Below are 18,271 nucleotides of genomic sequence, written 5' to 3' on the forward strand. Positions count from 1 at the left end.
GAGGTCCCACCCCCCTCGCCCTGGCTCCGCCTCCTTGCTCCGCCCCGTCTGGGCGCCCCGCTGACGTCACCCCGTCCCCTACGAGGCTCCGCCCCCGCCGCCCCTCGCTGGGCGCCTATTGGCTCGTGGTGGCGGGAGGGGCGTGCCCCCCGGAGGTGCGACGGCCAATGGGCTGCGAGCCTTGTCCGTATCAGGCGGGCGCTGGCGGCGGCGCGGCTGCGGGCGGGGGGCGCGGTGAGTGGGGCGGGACCGCGGGGACCGGGAGCATGGGGGGACCCGGGTCATGGGGGGACCAGGGTGGGGAGGGAGCAGAGGGTGCTGGGACCATGGGTAGTTTGTGGGGGGGGTCCAGGGTGGGGGAGTCCGTGGGGTGTTGGGTCCATGGGCTCATTGGAGGGGTCCCGGGTAGGAGTGGTTGGAGGGTGCTGGAACCATGGGGGTCTGGGGGTGCTGGAAGGGTCCCCGGGGGACCAGAGGGGGGTGAGCCCTTGGGGAGGGGTGTGGGGCCACTCACGGGGGTGATGGGGAAGGGTTCAAGGGGGGTGGAAGGACTGACCCCTGGGGTGTGATCAGGGGGACGGGAGGGGAAGGACAGGCCCAGGGGGGTCGGGGGATGGGGGGTGTGACAGGGGGCCTGGGGTAGATAGGGGGCCAGGACAGGCCCATGAGGCCCAAGGGGTAGTCGGGGCGTGGGATCGGGGGGTATGTGGGGCTGGGGGTAGCGCTGCCTGGTCTGTGGGACCCCCGAGCCCACCTCAGGGGCAGGGGGCACCCGCCATGAGTGACCCCCCGCAGCACGCAGCATGGTGGAGTACCGGATCCGGCCGTACCGGCGGGAGGACGGCGAGGCCGTGCGCGAGATCTTCGCCACCGGCATGAGCGAGTACGCGCCGGCGCTGTGCCTGCACGTGCTGCGGCAGCCCTGGGCGCTGCTGGCGCTGGGCGGCACCGCGGCCGCGCTCCTGGCCAGCGCCCGCTCGCTGCTGCTGCCGCTGCTGGCGCTCACGCTGCTGCTGGCGCTGGCCCGGCACCTGCTGGGCTGCGCCTGGAGCGCCTACATCGACCGCTGCCTCGCCGGCGACCTGCGCGACATCGGCGCCACCTACGCCGAGAGCGCCGGGGCGCGGTTCTGGGTGGCGGAGGCGGACGAGCGGGTGGTGGGCACGGCGGGCGTGCTGCCGGGCGACGCCGCCGGCGAGCTGGTGCTGAAGAGGATGTCGGTGCGCAAGGACTACCGGGGCCTGGGCATCGCCGCGGCGCTGGGCCGCACGGCACTGGCCTTCGCGCGGCAGCGGGGCTGCCGGGCCGTGGTGCTCAACACGCTGATGCTGCAGCACCGCGCGCAGGCCCTGTACGAGCGCCTGGGCTTCCGCCGGCACCGCCGCTACGTCCTGCCCACGCTGTACGGCCGCCTGGCCAACTGCACCATCACCGTCTACCGCTACGAGCTGCCCTGAGCCGGGCTGGCACCACGGCACCGAGGGGCACGGGGGAGCCTTGCCCAGAGCCCGGCACTGGCTGTGCCACGGGGGGCTGCTGCCGACCCTGCCCGCCGGACACGGTGCAGCCGCGGGGCACTGGCCGCGGGTCGATGCTTCTCAGGGACTGCGGTGGCACGGGGGGTAGGGACCCTCGTGCCCAGTGCCGTTTGGGGTCTGTGGGGCGCAAGGGGAGCTGGGGCGGGCTGCCCCCCCCCCGGCAGCAGGCAGAGGTGCCACGGTACTCCCCACCAAACCCTGCCCGGGGGGGCCGTGTCCCGCCTGCTCCTGACACCCCCAGGACACCCCAGCTCTGTCCCCGCGGTCACTCGGTGGTGCCTGCGGGTCGGGCGCTGCCCCCGTGCGGGGGGAGGAATAAAGGCTCACCCACAGCACTGGGCCGGGTCATTCTTCCCTGGGGGAGTCACCCCACTGTGATGACAGGTCCCTGGTGCCACAGCCCCATGGGAATAACCCAGGATGGGGCTGGGGGGGCGGCACCCAGCTGGACCCACAGGGTGTCCCCATGAGCCCCCGGGAACAACCCAGCGTGCTGGGGGTCCTTGGGCAGGGGACAGTGGCCCCCAGGGTGATGACACCCCCTCCCAGGTGCTGGCTGTCCCCAAGGGCTCCTCGTGTCCCACCCCACTTGGACCTTCGCTCAGGGGACAAAGGGTGAGTGGGACGAGCTGCTTGGCGGGGAGGCCGGTGGGGCTGGGCAAAGTCCCTGGTGGGGCTGGGCCCCCCCAAAAGCAGAGTGCGGGATGGAGGGAGCCCTCCCCCTAGAAGTTCCCCCCGTTGATGGGATCTAGCGCCAAAGCATCTCCCTGATTTGCCAGTGATGGGGCTCCCGGGGGAGCCCATCCCCACCACCACCTGTGTCCCCATTCCCACGCAAGTCCTCCCCAAGGCTGAGGTGACCCCGCAGCCGGGGCGATGGCAGCAGCCGGGGCGGTGGCAGCAGCCGGAGAGGTGGCAGCAGCCGGGGCGGTGGCAGCAGCCGGGGCGATGGCAGCAGCCAGGACGGTGGCAGCAACCGGGGGGATGGCAGCAGCCGGGGCGGTGGCAGCAGCCGGGGCGATGGCAGCAGCCAGGACGGTGGCAGCAGCCGGGGGGATGGCAGCAGCCGGGGCGGTGGCAGCAGCCGGGGCGATGGCAGCAGCCAGGACGGTGGCAGCAGCCGGGGGGATGGCAGCAGCCGGGGCGATGGCAGCAGCCGGGGCGGTGGCAGCAGCCGGGGCGATGGCAGCAGCCAGGACGGTGGCAGCAGCCGGGGGGATGGCAGCAGCCGGGGCGGTGGCAGCAGCCGGGGGGATGGCAGCAGCCGGGGCGGTGGCAGCAGCCGGAGAGGTGGCAGCAGCCGGGGCGGTGGCAGCAGCCGGGGCGGTGGCAGCAGCCGGGGGGATGGCAGCAGCCGGGGCGATGGCAGCAGCCGGGGCGGTGGCAGCAGCCGGGGCGGTGGCAGCAGCCGGGGCGATGGCAGCAGCCGGGGCGATGGCAGCGTCCCGGCGGAGGCGGCAGCAGTTCCCCAGCAGCGCCTGCGCTCGCCGCTTCCTCGGAGCCGCCGCCAGCGGGGTAAGGGCCGAGCCGGGGCTACGACCCCGGTGCTGTCACCCCCCCCGCCCCGAAAAAAAGCTGGGCGAGCCCCCCCGCGAAGGGCCGCAGGGTGCCGGGCTGGACCGGACCGGCATCTCTCTGCCGGCACACGCCAGCGCCGGGGCTGCGGGAAGCGAAGGGGCCCCGCGCCGTGCCGGGGGGGTTGTCGGACCCCCAGGGTTTGGCAAGGGACCCCCCCGTTTTTAGGCGGACGAGCGGCACAGCCGCGGTCCCGGCTGGAGCAGCGGCGGAGCCGGGAGCAGCAGGTGGGGGGGGCACGGGGACGCTGCCAAGGTGGGGGATGTCGGCGCGGGGGCTGAGGCCGCGCTCCCCTCCACCCCCCCCGGGCTTTCCGACAGCTCGGGGCCCCCTCCCCAGGGCAAGGGGAGATGTCCCCCCGGGTCCCCGCGCCGGGGGTGGCTGAGCCGCCCCTGCAGGGGCACAACCCCCCGGCCGGTCCCGAGCGGCCCCGTCCACCCCGCCCGTGTCCCTTTGCCCCGCTCCCATCACGGCGCCGCGGGGCAAAGGACGGGACGCGGGCGGCTGCCCATTCCTGCCGCCCACTCGGAGCCGCGGTGAGTGCCGGGGCTGCTCGGGGAACGGGGGGACAGGCCCCCCAGATCCTCCTGGGCTTCCCTCTGTGCCCCCCAGACCCCGCTCCCCACTCCGGGGAGTGAACCCGCTCCGGGGGGGCTGGGGGGTGAATCTCCCAGGTCCCAGCCGGGGGGGATGGGGCCCCCAGCCTGTGTCACCCCCACATGCACGGACACCCCGTGGGGCTGCTCCCAGCAGGGGAACTGGGGTGACACAGGTGTCTCTGGGGGGTCCATGGGGTCCCCACAGGGAATGAGGAGGGTTGGGGCAGGAACCCCGTAGGGAGCTGGGGGTCCAGGTGCTCACCCCAGGCCAGGCTGGTGACTTGGGGTGAGAAAAGGGTAATTTTGGCAGCGGGGTGCAGGCTGGTGCCCAGCCACGGGGAGCTGAGGGCGCCCGCACGCTGCTGGGGCAGCGATTCCCGCCGCTGTGCCGCCCCGCTGGCGGGAGCTGGGGGTGCCGGGGGGGTCCCTGTGCTGACAGCCCCGCGCCGCAGGTGCCAGCCGCCCATGGCGTCCTTCCGCATCCGGCAGTACCGCGACCAGGACTATGAGGCCGTGCGGAGCCTCTTCGCCCGCGGGCTCCTGGAGCACGTGCCGGCCGCCTACCGGTTCCTGCTGCGCTCGGCGCGGGCGCAGCTGGTGCTGCTGGTGCTGTTCGCCGCGGTGCGGGCGGCCACCGGCTCCTGGCTGCTGGGGCTGGCGGCCGTGGCGCTGGTGATGGCGGCCGCCTGGCCCATGGTGCGCTCCGTCTGCGCCACCTACGTGCAGAACGCGCTGAGCACCGACCTCTGCGACATCGAGGGCAGCTACATGCGGGCGCCCGACTCCTGCTTCTGGGTGGCGGAGGCCGGCGGGGCCGTGGTGGGCATAGTGGCCGTGGCGCCGCCGCAGAACCCGGCCGACCGAGGGGCGGCCCTGGAGCTGCTGCGGATGTCGGTCAGCAAGGACTACCGCGGGCACGGCGTGTCCAAGGCGCTGTGCAGGCAGGTGCTGCGCTTCGCCCGGGAGCGGGGCTACAGCGCCGTGGTGCTGTCCACGTCCATGGTGCAGGTGGCGGCGCAGCGGCTCTACGAGAGCCACGGCTTCAGGAAGGTGGGGCTCACCGGCCTCTCGCCGCTCGGTGACCTGCTCTGCATCCAGATCTTCCGCTACCGCTGCGACCTGTCCGGCAGCACCGCGGACCCGCCGCGCTAGGGACTGCCGCGGCGCCGCAACCCCGGCACCGCCACGGCGTCCCCGACCCCGGCACACTGGACACAGCCGCTGCTCTCCAGTCCCAGCACGCCGCACACCGCCCCGGCGTCCCCGACCCCGGCACACGGGACACAGCCGCTGCTCTCCAGTCCCAGCACACCGCACACCGCACACCGCCCCGGCATCCCCGACCCCGGCAGCCAGCCAGCGCCGCGGCGCCCGCGCGGCGTCGGCAGCGGGGCCGGAGCTGCCCCCCCAGGCTGCCCAGACCCCTGCTGACGCCTTTTCTAGTTTTTTAGCACTGAGAAATAAATGGAGACCTGCGGGAAAGCCGCGTGGGGTGCGTGTGTGCGCACGTGTGCAGCGCTGTGTGCACGCGGCCGTGCCTGCGGTTTGCACGCGCGTGTGCCACACCTGTGCCACCAGCTGCGCCTGCAGCCCTGTCCCCGGCGCTGCGGACGACCCCGCGGGGTGCAGGACAGCGCCTGCCGGGCGGCACTGCCCGCGCTGCCGGGCGGCACTGCCCGCTCTGCCGGGCGGCACTGCCCGCGCTGCCGGGTGGCACTGCCCGCGCTGCCGGGCGGCACTGCCCGCTCTGCCGGGCGGCACTGCCCGCTCTGCCGCGGGAGGGGCCCAGGGCACCGCAGCTGGCCCAGAGGCATCCCTGGGGACACCACGGGAACAGGGGACCCCTGGGGCACAGGGGACACTTTGGGGGACAGCGGCATCCTGGATGCCCGGGGCAGGAGGACCCGCGTGCGGGGGACAGGGGGGTCCAGGGACACTCGGGGTGCTGGGGGTTCACCCAGGGGTGGCGGTAGGGGACACCGCGGGAACGGGGGGCACCCGGGTACAAGGCACCACGGGGCCTAGAAGCCGGCGGGCGGCCGTGCCCTCACTGAAGATGGCGGCGGTTCCCCTTTTCCTTCTCCCCGTGCCCTCACTGAAGATGGCGGCGGTTCCCCTTTTCCTTCTCCCCGTGCCCTCACTGAAGATGGCGGCGGTTCCCTTTCCCCTTCTCCCCGTGCCCTCACTGACGATGGCGGCGGCCGGGGCGGTGTCGCGGCGGGGCGGGCCGGGCCGGGCGGAAGCGCGGGCGCGGAGTGGGCAGCGGCGGTGCTGCCGGCAGCGCCCGGTCCGCCCGGCACCGGCACCATGGACTGTTACACGGCCAACTGGAACCCGCTGGGCGAGGAGGCGTTCTACCGGTGAAGGGCCCGGGGCTGGGCGGGGCTGCTCGGGGCTGGCCGTGGACCCTGGGGCTGCGCGGGGATCCCGGGGCAGAACCGGGCGCCGGGGGGGTCCCGGGGCCGGACGGGGAGGTGCAGGGGCAGCCATGGGTCGTGGGGCTGGGCAGGGGGTCCGGGGGCAGGACGGGCGGTCTGGGGACTGGATGAGGGGGCTGCCGGGGGGGTCCTGGGGCTGGACTGGGGGTCCTGGCGCTGGGCGTGGGTCCCCCAGGGCTAAACAGGGGGTCCCGGGGCGACCATGGGTCCTGGGGCTGGCTGGGGGGTCCGCACTGTCTGTAGCTCCGCGTCCCTCTGTCTGTCTGTGTGTCCCCTGTCCGCCCGTCTGTCCCGCAGGAAGGTGGAGCTGTACGCCATGGAGTGGGGGCTGCGGGAGGACCTGCGGGACTGCCTGGTGGCGGCCGCCCCGTACGGGGGGCCCATAGGTGGGGCTGGTCCCCGGGACCCCGCAGTGGGGCAGGACCCCCGGCCAGGGGCCGTCCTGGAGCCCCGCGGGGCCAGCGGCTCAGCTGTCCCTCCCGTCCCCAGCGCTGCTGAAGAACAGCGCCCGCAGGGAGAAGCCCCCCGGCGCCCGCCCGCTGCTGGAGATCTACTCGGCCTCGGGGCTGCTCCTGGCCGCCAGCCCGGTGAGCGGCTCCGAGCGCCGCGGTGCTGGGGGTTTGCGGTCCCGGCTGTCCCCCCTCTGCCCCTTGCACCGATAAACCCGAGGGCAGGGGCCGGGGTGGCCGGCGGCACTGCGGGCGCTGTGGCACCGCAGGGTGAGTCGCTGGGCTGTGTGACCGCGGCCACGCTGCCCGTGCCGCTCGCCATCCCGCTGGTCCCCGCGGGGCAGCGGGTGCTGCCGCCTGCCCTCGGCGCCCTGAGCTCCCCGCGCGGTGGCTCCGTGCAGCTCCCGCAGCCCTGGCAGCAGCTCCGAGGCGGGGGAGCTGCAGGGAGAAGGGGGCTGCCCAGCCCCGGGGAGGGGGAACGGGCTGGGGACGGTCCCCACAGTGTTGGTGGCCCAGGAGCGTTGTCCCTTCCCCGCTGGGTGGGCACAGGGCAGTGGGGACGTCAGGGACAGGGACAGCTGCTGTGAGCTGCCGAGCTGGGGCAGCCAGGGCTGCTCCAAACACCCAACTGTGGCCATGGGCTTCATGTACGGCCATGGAGGGACGTCTCTGGGGCTGGGCGGCCATCGAGCGGCCCCAGCGCGCTCAGGCGTGTCCCACCGCAGTGGAAGAGCGGGCAGCTGGTGCAGCTGGGCTGGACCGCCAGCGAGGACCTGCTGTGCATCCAGGAGGACGGCACCGTCCTCATCTACAACCTCTTCTGCGAGTTCAAGCGCCACTTCAGCATGGGCAACGTGAGTGGGACGGGACTGGGGTGCGCGGGTTGGGCTTGGGATGGGGAACCGAGCGCTGCGGGGCCTCCCCAAGCGCTCCCCGACCGGGCTGCGGCCCTTGGGGGTGAATGAGCCAAACCCCGAATCCGGGGGTCAGTTCTGGGCCCCTCACACCAAGAAAGGGCTTGAGGTGCTGGAGCGAGTGGAGAGAAGGGAACGGAGCTGGTGAGGGGCTGGAGCACAAGTGTGATGGAGCGGCTGAGGGAGCTGGGGGGTTCAGCTGGAGAACAGGAGCTGAGGGGAGACCTTCTGATCTCTGAACTGCCTGAAAGGAGCCTGGAGCCAGGGGGGTCGGGCTCTGCTCCCCAGGAACAAGCGCCAGGAGCAGAGGAAACGGCCTCAAGTTGCCCAGGGGAGGTTGAGGTTGGATGTGGGAACAATTTCTTCCCCAAAGGGCTGTGGGGCATTGAACAGGCTGCCCAGGGCAGTGCTGGAGTCACCATCCCTGGAGGGTTGGACAGACAGACATGAGGTTCTCAGGACATGGGGCAGGGACAGGGTGGGTTGTGGTTGGACTCCATGATCTTGAGAGGTTTTTCCAAGCAAAGCAGTTCTCTGACTATGAGCAGGCAGCTGTCCCCGTGGCCCCTGGGGCCAGGACCATCCCCTGTCACCACAGAATCAAGTCCATTGGGCTGTGTCTGCACCAGCACCGCGGCGCAGGGCTGGCTCGCCTTCCCCGGGGCTTTGTCCCTGAGCGGAGGCAGCAGCGCGGTGCTGAGCCCCCCTGGCCCCGCTCTCCCCCCACGGCACAGGAGGTGCTGCAGAACCACGTGCTGGAGGCGAAGGTTTTCCACACCGAGTACGGCACCGGCGTGGCCATCCTCACCGGCGCCCACCGCTTCTCCCTGGCCACCAACATCGACGACCTGAAGCTGCGCAGGATGCCCGAGGTCCCCGGTGCGTGTCCCCCCCGCCGTCCCCGCCGCCGGCCGGCGCAGGGGGTGACGCTGGTGCCCGGCAGGTCTGCAGAAGCCACCGTCCTGCTGGGCCGTGCTGTCCCAGGACAGGGTGACCATGGTGCTGCTGGCGGTGGGACAGGACCTCTACCTGCTGGACAACACCTCCTGCTCCGTGGTGGTGAGCGACCCGCGGGGTGTCCCGCCCCTGTCCCCTCCACTGTCCCCTCCACTGTCCCATGAGTGCTCTCCAGCACCTGCTGTGAGGTCCTTGTGTCCCAAGTGTCCCATGGGGTGCTCTGCAGCCCCCAGCACCTGCTGGCAGGTTCTTCTCCTGTCCCCAGTGTCCCATGGGTGCTCTTCAGCCCCAAACACCCGCTGGCAGGTCCCTCTCTTGTCATCAGTGTCCCATAAAATGCTTTCCAGCCCTGCACACTCACTGGCAGGTCCCTCCCCTGCCCCGGTGTCCCATGAGTGTCCCCCAGCACTCACCAGCAGGCCCTGTCCCCGCTGTCCCATGGGCAGGGTGTACACCAGGTACACCTGTCCCCGTCCTGGCTGGGGACAAAGGGCTGAGGGTTAACCGCGTGCAGGGCGGGATGTGACACCCCCGCTCTCCCCATCCTCAGGCCCTTTGGTGCTGGTGTGTGTCACATCCCCTGTCCCCAGAGCGTGTCCCCAGGTGTGACCCTGTCCCCGTCCCCATCGCAGACCCCCCCCGGGCTGAGCCCCTCCGCCGGCGCCTACCTGCAGCTGGCCGTGTCCTTCAACCACCGCTGCCTGGCCCTGTTCACCGACACCGGCTACCTCTGGCTGGGGCTGGCCACGCTCAAGGTCAGTGTCCCCTGTCCATCCACAGCGCTGCGGTGTCACCCGGCCGCTGGGGTGTCCGTGCGGGTTCCCTGGGGGTGCCCTCGGGAGATCCCCCTCTTCCGTCCTCGCCTGATTTTATACCGGACTCCCCACTTCTTGTATTTCTGGACCCACCATTTTACTGGTTTTGCACCTCCCTCTCAGTCCAAACTCCCTCCAGATTAACATCCCACCGCTAATTACGTTTCCCCACTGGTCGCAGTTGTGTTATGTCCGTACCCAAGCGCGCTGGTCCCGGTGCCGTTTCCCGGGCAGGCTCAGCCGTGTCCCTGTGGCTGGCGCGGCCGCTTCGCTGCGGGTTCCCCTGCGTTGTGGGGCCGGTGCTGGCGGGGGGCTGGTGCCCCCCCCCGGCCCCGAGAGCAGGCGGCTCGGCAAAGCTCGTCCCGCGTCCCGGAGCCAGAGGCGGCTCCGACGCGGGTGAGACGCCCCTTGTACCGGGGTCCTGTGGAGGAGCCGAGGGGCCGTGGGTACCGGTGCCTCCTGGGAGATTCGATGGGAGACCAGGGGGAAATTGTTCCCGGTGAGAACAGCCGGTCGCTGGAATCTCCCCCGGGCAGGGCTGGTTCCCCGGCACTGGGCACTTTTAGGATCCAGCTGGGCTGGGCTGGGCCGGCTTGTCTAGACCGGGCTTGTGCCATGAGAGGTTGGAGCAGGCGATCCCTGCGGCCCCTGAGCCCAGGATTTGGTGATTTTATGGTTTTCTTTTCACCTTCGTTCACTTGCTGGGTCTCAGTTGGCCCTGAGGGTGGTGAGAGCCTGGGCAGGAACCCAGAGACATGGTGGCTGAACCATCCCTGAGACATCCCAGGCCAGGCTGGACGGGGCTCTGAGCACCCTGAGCTGGTGCAGATGTCCCTGTCACGGCAGGGGGGGCACTGGGGGGCTGGGGAGGGCCCTGCAACACAAACCAGCTGTGACTCCACAGCAGCTCCCCGCTCTCTGTGCAGCAGGAACGCGTCTCTCGCTCGGTGCGGCGCTCACACCCCGTGCTGGCCCCTCGGCTGTGTCAGCCGCGTCCCGGGCTGTCCCCAGAGCTGTGACAGGGACGGCTGCTCCCACGGGCCCCGCTCAGGGTGCAGCACCCCCAGTGCTCGCGCTACAGCTGGGGCTGTGCCGCTTGTCCCCGGTGCCCATGCGGTGCCGCTTGTCCCTGTGCCACGTCCCCCTGCCCCAGCTCTCTTTCTGTCTCTCCACAGGAGAAGATCTGTGAGTTCAACTGCAGCATCCGATCCCCACCCCGGCAGATGGTTTGGTGAGTGGCCCCTGGCCGTGCCCCCCCAGCTCCTCTGGTAGCCCGAGCCACGGCAGTGGCTGCGCCCCGTGACAAGGGGACCCGGTGGCGTCCCGGCGCGGGGGCTGCGGGGGGCCGGGGCTCAGCCGGGGCTCCCGCAGGTGCCTGCGTCCCCGCAGCCGGCAGCGCGCCGTGGTGCTGGCCTGGGAGCGGCAGCTCATGGTGGTGGGGAACTCCGCGGAGTGCATCCGGTATCCTTTGGGTGCTCGTTCCCCACGGCCAGACCCACCTGTGGCCCCCCCGGGCCCTCCTGGGCCACCACGGGTGAGGGGGCTCCAGGAGCAGAGGAGGCTGAACCTGTTCCTCTCCTCTGCAGCTCTGCCATGATGTCCCTGTCCCATCCCCAGCACCAAACCCCCTCCTGTCACCCCTCAGCCCCCACCTCTCACCCCCCAGTCCCTGCTGTCACCCCTGGCCCTGCCCCTTCCCGGAGGGGGATCCTGCTCCCCCTCAGCCGCCGGTGCCAGTGGCCACTGAAGCCCCGTGCGGGGAGCGCTGGCCCCGCCGGGCTCCAGCCCTGGGCCCCACAGGTGGGGGCTGCTGGGGTGGGGGTTCCTGCCCCTGCCAGGGGCTGGTCTCTGCAGGGAGGGGGTCAGGGGCTGTGGGGTCTGTCTGTCTGTCTGTGCCGCGCCGCAGCCGCTCTCCCAGCCCTTAGCGGCAGCGCAGCTTTGTCCTGGACGAGGACTCGTTCCTGGTGCCCGAGCTGGACGGGGTGCGGATCCTGTCCCGCTCCTCCCACGAGTTCCTGCACGAGATCCCAGGTGAGACGGGGCCGGGGGGCGATGCTGAGCGGGACCCCCCCGCCGGGCAGGGGCACTGCGGGTGCCCTGACCCCCAGCAGCCACCTGGCCCTGGGCTCCTCCGTCCCCAGCGCCGCGCTGGGCTGGTCCCCTCCTGTGCCGGCTCTGCCGAGCCCCCGTGCCCAGAGCAGGGTCTTGCAGGCTGAGCCCCCCCCAGTGCTGCCAGAGCCCCCCAGTGCTGCCAGAGCCCCCAGGGCGCACTGAGGCCGGGCACAGCTCGACACAGCGGTTCCTCACCTCCCGCGCTGCTGCCCCATCGTGTGTCCCGAGCAGAGCTGTCCCCACAGCAGCCCTGTCCCCATCCCCTTGGGTCAGTGTTTACGGGGCTGCGGTCCCCAGGGCTGGAGGAGCCACCCTGAGCTGCCCATCGTTGGGCACCGAAGGACAGTGCTGGCAGGGGCTGCCCAGCGTCCCGAGCTGTGTGGGGACAGCGAGGAGCGGGTCACAGCGGGGCAGGTGGCAGCCTCTCGGTGTTTTCCCCCCCGTCCCGCAGAAGCCAGCCAGGAGATCTTCCGCATCGCCTCCATGGCGCCGGGGGCGCTGCTGCTGGAGGCGCAGAAGGAGTACGAGGTACGGGCGGGGGCTGCGCTGCCAGCGCCACCCCGCTGGGACGGGGGGGCCGATCCCGATGTCCCTGCTGGGACGGGGGGGCCGATCCCTGGTGTCCCTGCTGGGACGGGGGGGCCGATCCCTGGTGTCCCTGCTGGGGCGGGGGGGCCGATCCCGACGTCCCTGCTGGGGCGGGGGGGCCGATCCCTGGTGTCCCTGCTGGGACGGGGGGGCCGATCCCTGGTGTCCCTGCTGGGGCGGGGGGGCCGATCCCGGCGTCCCTGCTGGGGCGGGGGCTCCCCGGCTGCTGGGGCTGCCCCACGGCCGTGCCCCCCGCAGAAGGAGAGCCAGAAGGCGGACGAGTACCTGCGGGAGATCAAGGACCAGAAGCTGCTCCCGGAGGCCGTGAGCCAGTGCATCGAGGCGGCCGGCTACGAGCACGAGCCCGAGACCCAGAAATCGCTGCTGAGGGTGAGCGGGGGTCGCGGGGCCGGAGGGGTGTCCCCGGGCAGGGTCCCTCATGGCCGGCCTGCACCCCCCAGGCCGCCTCCTTCGGGAAATGCTTCCTCGACAAGTTCCCCCCCGACGGCTTCGTGCGCATGTGCCAGGACCTGCGGGTGCTCAACGCCGTCCGCGACTACCAGATCGGCATCCCCCTCACCTTCACCCAGTATCCGCCAGCCCTGCGCAGGGTGGGCCGGGGCTTCCGTGTGGGGCCACTGGTCCTGCCGGGCTGGCCACCTCGCAGGTGGAGTGAGACAGGGGCTACCGGGCACCGCGGAGGCCAAACCGCCAATCCTGGGGCAGCTCTGGGCCCCTCGCGCAATGAAAGGCCTTGAGGTGCTGGAGCGAGTGAGAGAAGGGAACGGAGCTGGTGAGGAGCTGGAACACAAGTGTGATGGAGCGGCTGAGGGACCTGGGGGGTTCAGCTGGAGAACAGGAGCTGAGGGGAGACCTTCTGATCTCTGAACTGCCTGAAAGGAGCTTGGAGCCAGGGGGGTCGGGCTCTGCTCCCCAGGAACAAGCGCCAGGAGCAGAGGAAACGGCCTCAGGTTGCGCCAGGGGAGGCTGAGGTTGGATGTGGGAACAATTTCTTCCCCAAAGGGCTGTGGGGCATTGAACAGGCTGCCCAGGGCAGTGCTGGAGTCACCATCCCTGGAGGGCTGGACAGACGGACATGAGGTTCTCAGGACATGGGGCAGGGACAGGGTGGGTTATGGTTGGACTCCATGATCTTGAGGGGCTTCTCCAACCAAAACGATTCTCTAATACGACTCTGAGATGTCCCTTGACTGTCCCCCAGATACAAGCGTCTCACCATCGAGGTGCTGCTGGACAGGTGAGAGTCAGCACAGCCCGTCCAGGCTGGGCAGTGTCCACCCGCACTGCTGCGCCGTCCCCGCTGTCCCCGGCCCCCTGGCAGGGGCTGTGCAGGCTCAGACCCCCGCGAGGCCGGGGAGCCGCTCAGCCCCCTGTCCCCACCCCGCTGTCCCGTGTCCCCAGGCTGGTCCTGCGGCGCCTCTACCCGCTGGCCATCCGCATCTGCGAGTACCTGCGCCTCTCGGAGATCCAGGGCGTCAGCCGCATCCTGGCCCACTGGGCCTGCTACAAGGTCAGGGGGCTTCAGCGGGGCTCTGCCCCTCGGGGGACACACTCGGACCTCCCGTTTGTCCCCCCAGGTGCAGCAGAAGGACAAGTCCGACGAGGAGGTGGCCCAGGCCATCAACCAGAAGCTGGGCGACACGCCGGGCATCTCCTACTCCGAGATCGCCGCCCGGGCGTACGACTGCGGCAGGACGGAGCTGGCCATCAAGGTCGGGGGGACAGGGTGACGGGGGTCACGGGGTGGCCGGGGGGTGGGACGTGGTGGCCACGTGCTGACAGCCCCCCCGCAGCTGCTGGAGTACGAACCGCGCTCCGGGGAGCAGGTCCCGCTGCTGCTGAAGATGAAGCGGAGCAAGCTGGCCCTCAGCAAGGCCATCGAGAGCGGGGACACCGACCTGGGTGAGGGGCTGGGGCTGCTCGGGCTCTGGGCAGCAAGCGTCCCTTGGGGGGGTTGGAGGGGATGAGGGGAGGGGAGCTGTTGGTCCCTGTGGGGGGTGGGCAGGGTCTCCGTGTCCCCCCCGAACCGCTCTCTGCCCCAGTCTACACCGTGGTGCTGCACCTGAAGAACGAGCTGAACCGCGGCACCTTCTTCATGACGCTGCAGAACCAGCCGGTGGCCCTGAGCCTGTACCGCCAGGTAGGGGCTGTCCCTGCGGTGACACCTTCCTGCCCCCCCCGCCTCGCTCCCTGACCCCCCGCTGCTCCCCAGTTCTGCAAGCACCAGGAGCGGGAGACGCTGAAGGACCTGTACAACCAGGACGACAACCACCAGGAGCTCGGCAACTTCCACGTGCACTCCAGCTACGCCGAGAAGGTCTGTGCTGGGGGGGACGGGCTGGGGGGCTCCGGGCTGGCGTGGGGGGGTCAGGATCCCACCCAGGCCCCAGTTGCTGGGCATCAGCACAGACCCCTGCGGATCTTGGCCGTGGCTCTGGGTGGGCACCGGCCACCCCTCCTGTCCCCCAGGGGCTCTGGGGTGCTGCCCCGTCCCCGCGTCCCGTCCCCGCGTCCCGTCCCCGCGTCCCGTCCCCGCGTCCCGTCCCCGCGTCCCGTCCCCGCGTCCCGTCCCCGCGTCCCGTCCCCGCGTCCCGTCCCCTCGTCCCGTCCCCGCGTCCCGTCCCCGCGTCCCGTCCCGGCTCCATGGGGCTGAGGGCAAAGGTTCATTTTGGAGCACTCTGTGCAGTGACACAGAGTGACAACAATCACCCGAGAGGTTCAGTTAAATCACAGCTTTACTGGACAGGACTCAGTGGGATTATGGCAAATAGCAGCTTGGCAAAAGTTTGTAACTATATCATAAAAACCTAGCAAGACTTTAACAACAAACCTCGCAAGATGCTTCTCTTATGTGCCCAGAATAGTTAGAAAGAGACAGAGGAAAAGGAGAGATAGGTTATCAGACGGAAGGTAGGACCTCCCCGTTCCATTGCTCCGGCTTGTGGTGGGTACGGAAACTTGGTCAGTGCTGCACGACACACGCACAACCACACTGAGCCAAAACCACCGCGTACAAACCACAGAGCCGGCGGGCTGCAGGGCGTCCCAGCCGAGGAGGGTCCGCGGCCCGGCCCGTTGGGTGCGGGGCCGGGGAGGGGGCTCCCGTCCCTCCGCTCGCTCGTCGTGCTGACCAGGGAGGTTGTTCCAGGAGTGAGCTGGTGTTAAAACCAGCGGTGCGGGGGCAGTGCTGACAGACGTGGGTCGTTTTGTCTGTCAGGGCAGCTGCTGGTTGGTGATTTCTCCTGGTGGTGGATTGTCTGCTATGTGACCCATCTTGGTCATCTCAGTTAGGACCGAGGCCTTGACAGCAGCACTGTTATTTGTCTTTACTTTAAAAATGTACGCCTTCGTTTCACAGAGACCTTGAAAGAGAAAAGACGGGGTGTCTGCCTCCACAGCCACCTGTCTTTTCCTGCGCAAAATTGCAAAAAGCAGACGTTTAAGGCACAGCATACAGCACTGCTGGGTCCGTTGTTTTGCAGAGGATGGGGGGCAGCTCAGGGCGGTCCCGCCACAGCGCGACCCCGCGCTGGAGGGGCTGAGCGAGCGTGTTCTCCGCAGCGCCTCGAGGGCCGGGTGGGCGCTCTGCAGAACGCCGTGGACGAGTTCTACAAAGCCAAGAATGAGTTTGCTGCCAAGGTGAGCGCGGCCGGCGAGGACCGTGGGGCATGGCCACGGGGACGGGGCTGGGCCACCGCGGGTCCCTGCCGGGGACGGCGCCGCTCAGCCCCGCGTGCTGCTCCCCAGGCCACGGAGGAGCAGATCAAGCTGCTGCGGCTCCAGCGTCACCTCCAGGAGGACCTGGACAAGCCCTACCTGGACCTGTCGCTGCACGACACCGTCACCAACCTCATCCTGGACGGGCACCACAAGCGCGCGGAGCAGCTGTACCGCGAGTTCAAGATCCCCGACAAGAGGTGGGTCCCGGGGGCTCAGCCGGGCAGGAGCCGCGCTGGGGCACCGGGGAGCCGGCAGCTCAAGGGGGGTTGATCTGCTGGAGGGTGGGGTGGCCATAGGGAGGATCTGGACCCGCTGGATCGATGGGCTGAGGCCAATTGTCTGAGGGTCACCAAGGCCAAGTGCCGGGTCCTGTGCTGGGGTTACAACACCCCCATGAACGCTGCACCTGGGGAAGAATCTCAGAAAAGACCCTTAAGATCATTGAGTCCAACCGCAACTTAAATCGAGCACTAACCCAAGTCCCTGAGAGCCTCATCTGCACATCTTGGAGACACCTCCAGGGATGGGGAATCCCCGCTGCCCCGGGCAGCCCGTTCCAGTGCCCGGCAGCCCGTTCTGGGAAAGAATGTTTCCTGATATCCACCCTAAGAGCGGCTGCAAAGTGCCCGGCGGAAAAGGCCCTGGGGGTGTTGGTGCCAGCGGCTGAACATGAGCCAGCGCGTGCCCAGGTGGCCAAGAGGCCACCAGCATCCTGGCTGGGACCAGCACTGGTGTGGCCGGCAGGGCCAGGGCAGTGACCGTCCCTGTGCTGGGACCTGGGGAGGCCAGACTGTGAATCCGGGGTCAGTTTTGACCCCTCGTGCCAAGAAAGGGCTTGAGGTGCTGGAGCGAGTGGAGAGAAGGGAACGGAGCTGGTGAGGGGCTGGAGCACAAGTGTGATGGAGCGGCTGAGGGACCTGGGGGGTTCAGCTGGAGAACAGGAGCTGAGGGGAGACCTTCTGATCTCTGAACTGCCTGAAAGGAGCTTGGAGCCAGGGGGGGTCGGGCTCTGCTCCCCAGGAACAAGCGCCAGGAGCAGAGGAAACGGCCTCAAGTTGCCCAGGGGAGGTTGAGGTTGGATGTGGGAACAATTTCTTCCCCAAAGGGCTGTGGGGCATTGAACAGGCTGCCCAGGGCAGTGCTGGAGTCACCAGCCCTGGAGGGCTGGACAGACGGACAGGAGGTTCTCAGGACATGGGGCAGTGCCGGGGTGGGGTATGGTTGGACTCCATGATCTTGAGGGGCTTTTCCAACCAAAATGACTCGACGCGGTGTGACCTGTGTCCCCAGGTACTGGTGGCTGAAGATCAGCGCCTTGGCCACCCGCGGGGACTGGGAGGAGATGGAGAAGTTCTCCAAGAGCAAGAAGTCGCCCATCGGGTACCTGGTAAGCGTTTTCCTGCCCGGGGGGGCTGTGGGGTGAGGGCTGGAGCTTTGGGACCAGGAGAGCAGCCCCCTGACCCCCCGTCCCCTCCAGCCCTTTGTGGAGATCGCGGTGAAGCACCACAACCGGTACGAGGCCAAGAAATACGCACCCCGGGTCACCCCTGAGCAGCGCGTCAAGGCCTTCGTCCTGGTGGGGTGAGTTGGGGGGTGTGGGGGGTGTGGGGCAGGGCCGGAGCCCCTGGGAGCAGCGGGGTCCTTGTGCAGCGGGGCTGGGGGCCTGGGGGGCTCGGGGGGAGCCGGGTGGGGGTGAGATCCCCGGGAGCAGGGGTTGGTGCTGGGGGGCACATTGAGCATCATCCTCTGCAGCTGGGGGGTGCATGGGGCGCCCATGCCCCCAGTGTGGGTGGAATGGTGGCTGGGGATCCTGTGCCCCCTCCTGCCCCCCCGTCCCCACCCCAGCTCCCGCTGTGCCGCAGGGACCTGGAGCAGGCGGCCGACGCCGCCATCGACCACAAGAACGAGGCCGAGATGAATTTCGTCCTGTCCAAGTGCGGCGCCGGCACCGAGGCCACCGTGGCCGAGAAGCTGAACCGGGCCCGGGCGCAGCTGCTCAAGAAGTGACGCCGGGCGGGGGCCCTGCCCTGCTCCCCGCTCCCTGTGCTGCGGGGCTCCAGCCCTGCAGGTGTCCGTGTCGGGGGGGGGACAGTGTGACCGACGTGTGTCCGTGTCCTCTGCCAGCGCGGGGTCCCCCTGGCAGCGCCAGCAGCAGAGCCCCCCCGCCTGCGCAGCCCCCACGCCCTGGGGACACAGGGACCCCCCACCCTCTCACTGGATGCCCTCCCCCCTTCTTGTTCAATAAAGAGGAGAGCTCGCTGTTTGGCTCCTGGTGGGAATGGCTCCCGCTCTGCTCAGCACCCCCCTGCCATCCCAGCCTCCTCAGCACCCCGCTTTGGGAGTGGGGGGCTCCTGGAGCCACCAGCTCCAGGCAGGTTTAGGGGGAGCTGTGGGGCATTCATGGGGGACACAGGGCTCTTGGGTTACGGGGCCTGGAAGGGGGATCCCCGGGTTTCCCCTTGGCGTCCCCGGGTTTCCCCTTGGGGGTCCCCGGGCGCCTCCCTAGGGGGTCTCGGGGAGTCAGGTGTTCCCGCCCGCCCGCCAG

The 18,271-nt window shown here is 70.0% G+C and overlaps 3 protein-coding genes across 3 annotated transcripts; all 3 read left to right on the forward strand.

Annotated features, from left to right (window-relative positions):
* The first annotated feature begins 27 nt into the window (after positions 1-27).
* LOC309439035 (putative N-acetyltransferase camello) lies at positions 28-1,867 on the forward strand. The gene is made up of 2 exons (XM_082051140.1): positions 28-234; positions 796-1,867. Exons 1-2 carry the CDS (start codon positions 168-170, stop codon positions 1,455-1,457), a joined length of 729 nt encoding a protein of 242 aa, XP_081907266.1. The 5' UTR covers positions 28-167; the 3' UTR covers positions 1,458-1,867.
* A 1,076-nt stretch (positions 1,868-2,943) lies between these two features.
* LOC309438992 (N-acetyltransferase 8-like) lies at positions 2,944-5,195 on the forward strand. The gene is made up of 2 exons (XM_082051043.1): positions 2,944-3,053; positions 4,165-5,195. The coding sequence occupies exon 2, from the start codon at positions 4,178-4,180 to the stop codon at positions 4,862-4,864; it is 687 nt and encodes a 228-aa protein (XP_081907169.1). The 5' UTR covers positions 2,944-3,053; positions 4,165-4,177; the 3' UTR covers positions 4,865-5,195.
* A 743-nt stretch (positions 5,196-5,938) lies between these two features.
* VPS16 (VPS16 core subunit of CORVET and HOPS complexes) lies at positions 5,939-17,873 on the forward strand. Its single transcript, XM_082050553.1, has 24 exons — positions 5,939-6,072; positions 6,448-6,536; positions 6,640-6,737; positions 7,325-7,453; positions 8,248-8,392; positions 8,457-8,572; positions 9,103-9,225; positions 10,461-10,516; positions 10,657-10,746; positions 11,222-11,316; positions 11,849-11,925; positions 12,244-12,375; positions 12,447-12,574; positions 13,208-13,243; positions 13,408-13,516; positions 13,584-13,718; positions 13,800-13,908; positions 14,049-14,146; positions 14,219-14,323; positions 15,568-15,645; positions 15,754-15,923; positions 17,017-17,113; positions 17,204-17,307; positions 17,589-17,873. The coding sequence occupies exons 1-24, from the start codon at positions 6,020-6,022 to the stop codon at positions 17,731-17,733; spliced, it is 2,517 nt and encodes an 838-aa protein (XP_081906679.1). The 5' UTR covers positions 5,939-6,019; the 3' UTR covers positions 17,734-17,873.
* The last annotated feature ends 398 nt before the right edge of the window (positions 17,874-18,271 follow it).

The sequence above is a fragment of the Streptopelia decaocto genome (assembly GCF_964273445.1).
Source record: "Streptopelia decaocto genome assembly, chromosome: 4".
NCBI classification, from domain to species: domain Eukaryota; kingdom Metazoa; phylum Chordata; class Aves; order Columbiformes; family Columbidae; genus Streptopelia; species Streptopelia decaocto.

Excerpts from the sequence above, each read along its gene's own strand:
- LOC309439035 (XM_082051140.1), top strand. The coding sequence starts at position 168 with ATGGGCTGCGAGCCTTGTCCGTATCAGGCGGGCGCTGGCGGCGGCGCG. Across the intron at positions 235-795 it reads GGCTGCGGGCGGGGGGCGCG|CACGCAGCATGGTGGAGTAC; the intron begins GTGAGTGGGGCG and ends GACCCCCCGCAG.
- VPS16 (XM_082050553.1), top strand. The coding sequence starts at position 6,020 with ATGGACTGTTACACGGCCAACTGGAACCCGCTGGGCGAGGAGGCGTTC. Across the intron at positions 8,393-8,456 it reads CAGGATGCCCGAGGTCCCCG|GTCTGCAGAAGCCACCGTCC; the intron begins GTGCGTGTCCCC and ends GGTGCCCGGCAG. Across the intron at positions 12,575-13,207 it reads ATCCCCCTCACCTTCACCCA|ATACAAGCGTCTCACCATCG; the intron begins GTATCCGCCAGC and ends ACTGTCCCCCAG.
- LOC309438992 (XM_082051043.1), top strand. The coding sequence starts at position 4,178 with ATGGCGTCCTTCCGCATCCGGCAGTACCGCGACCAGGACTATGAGGCC.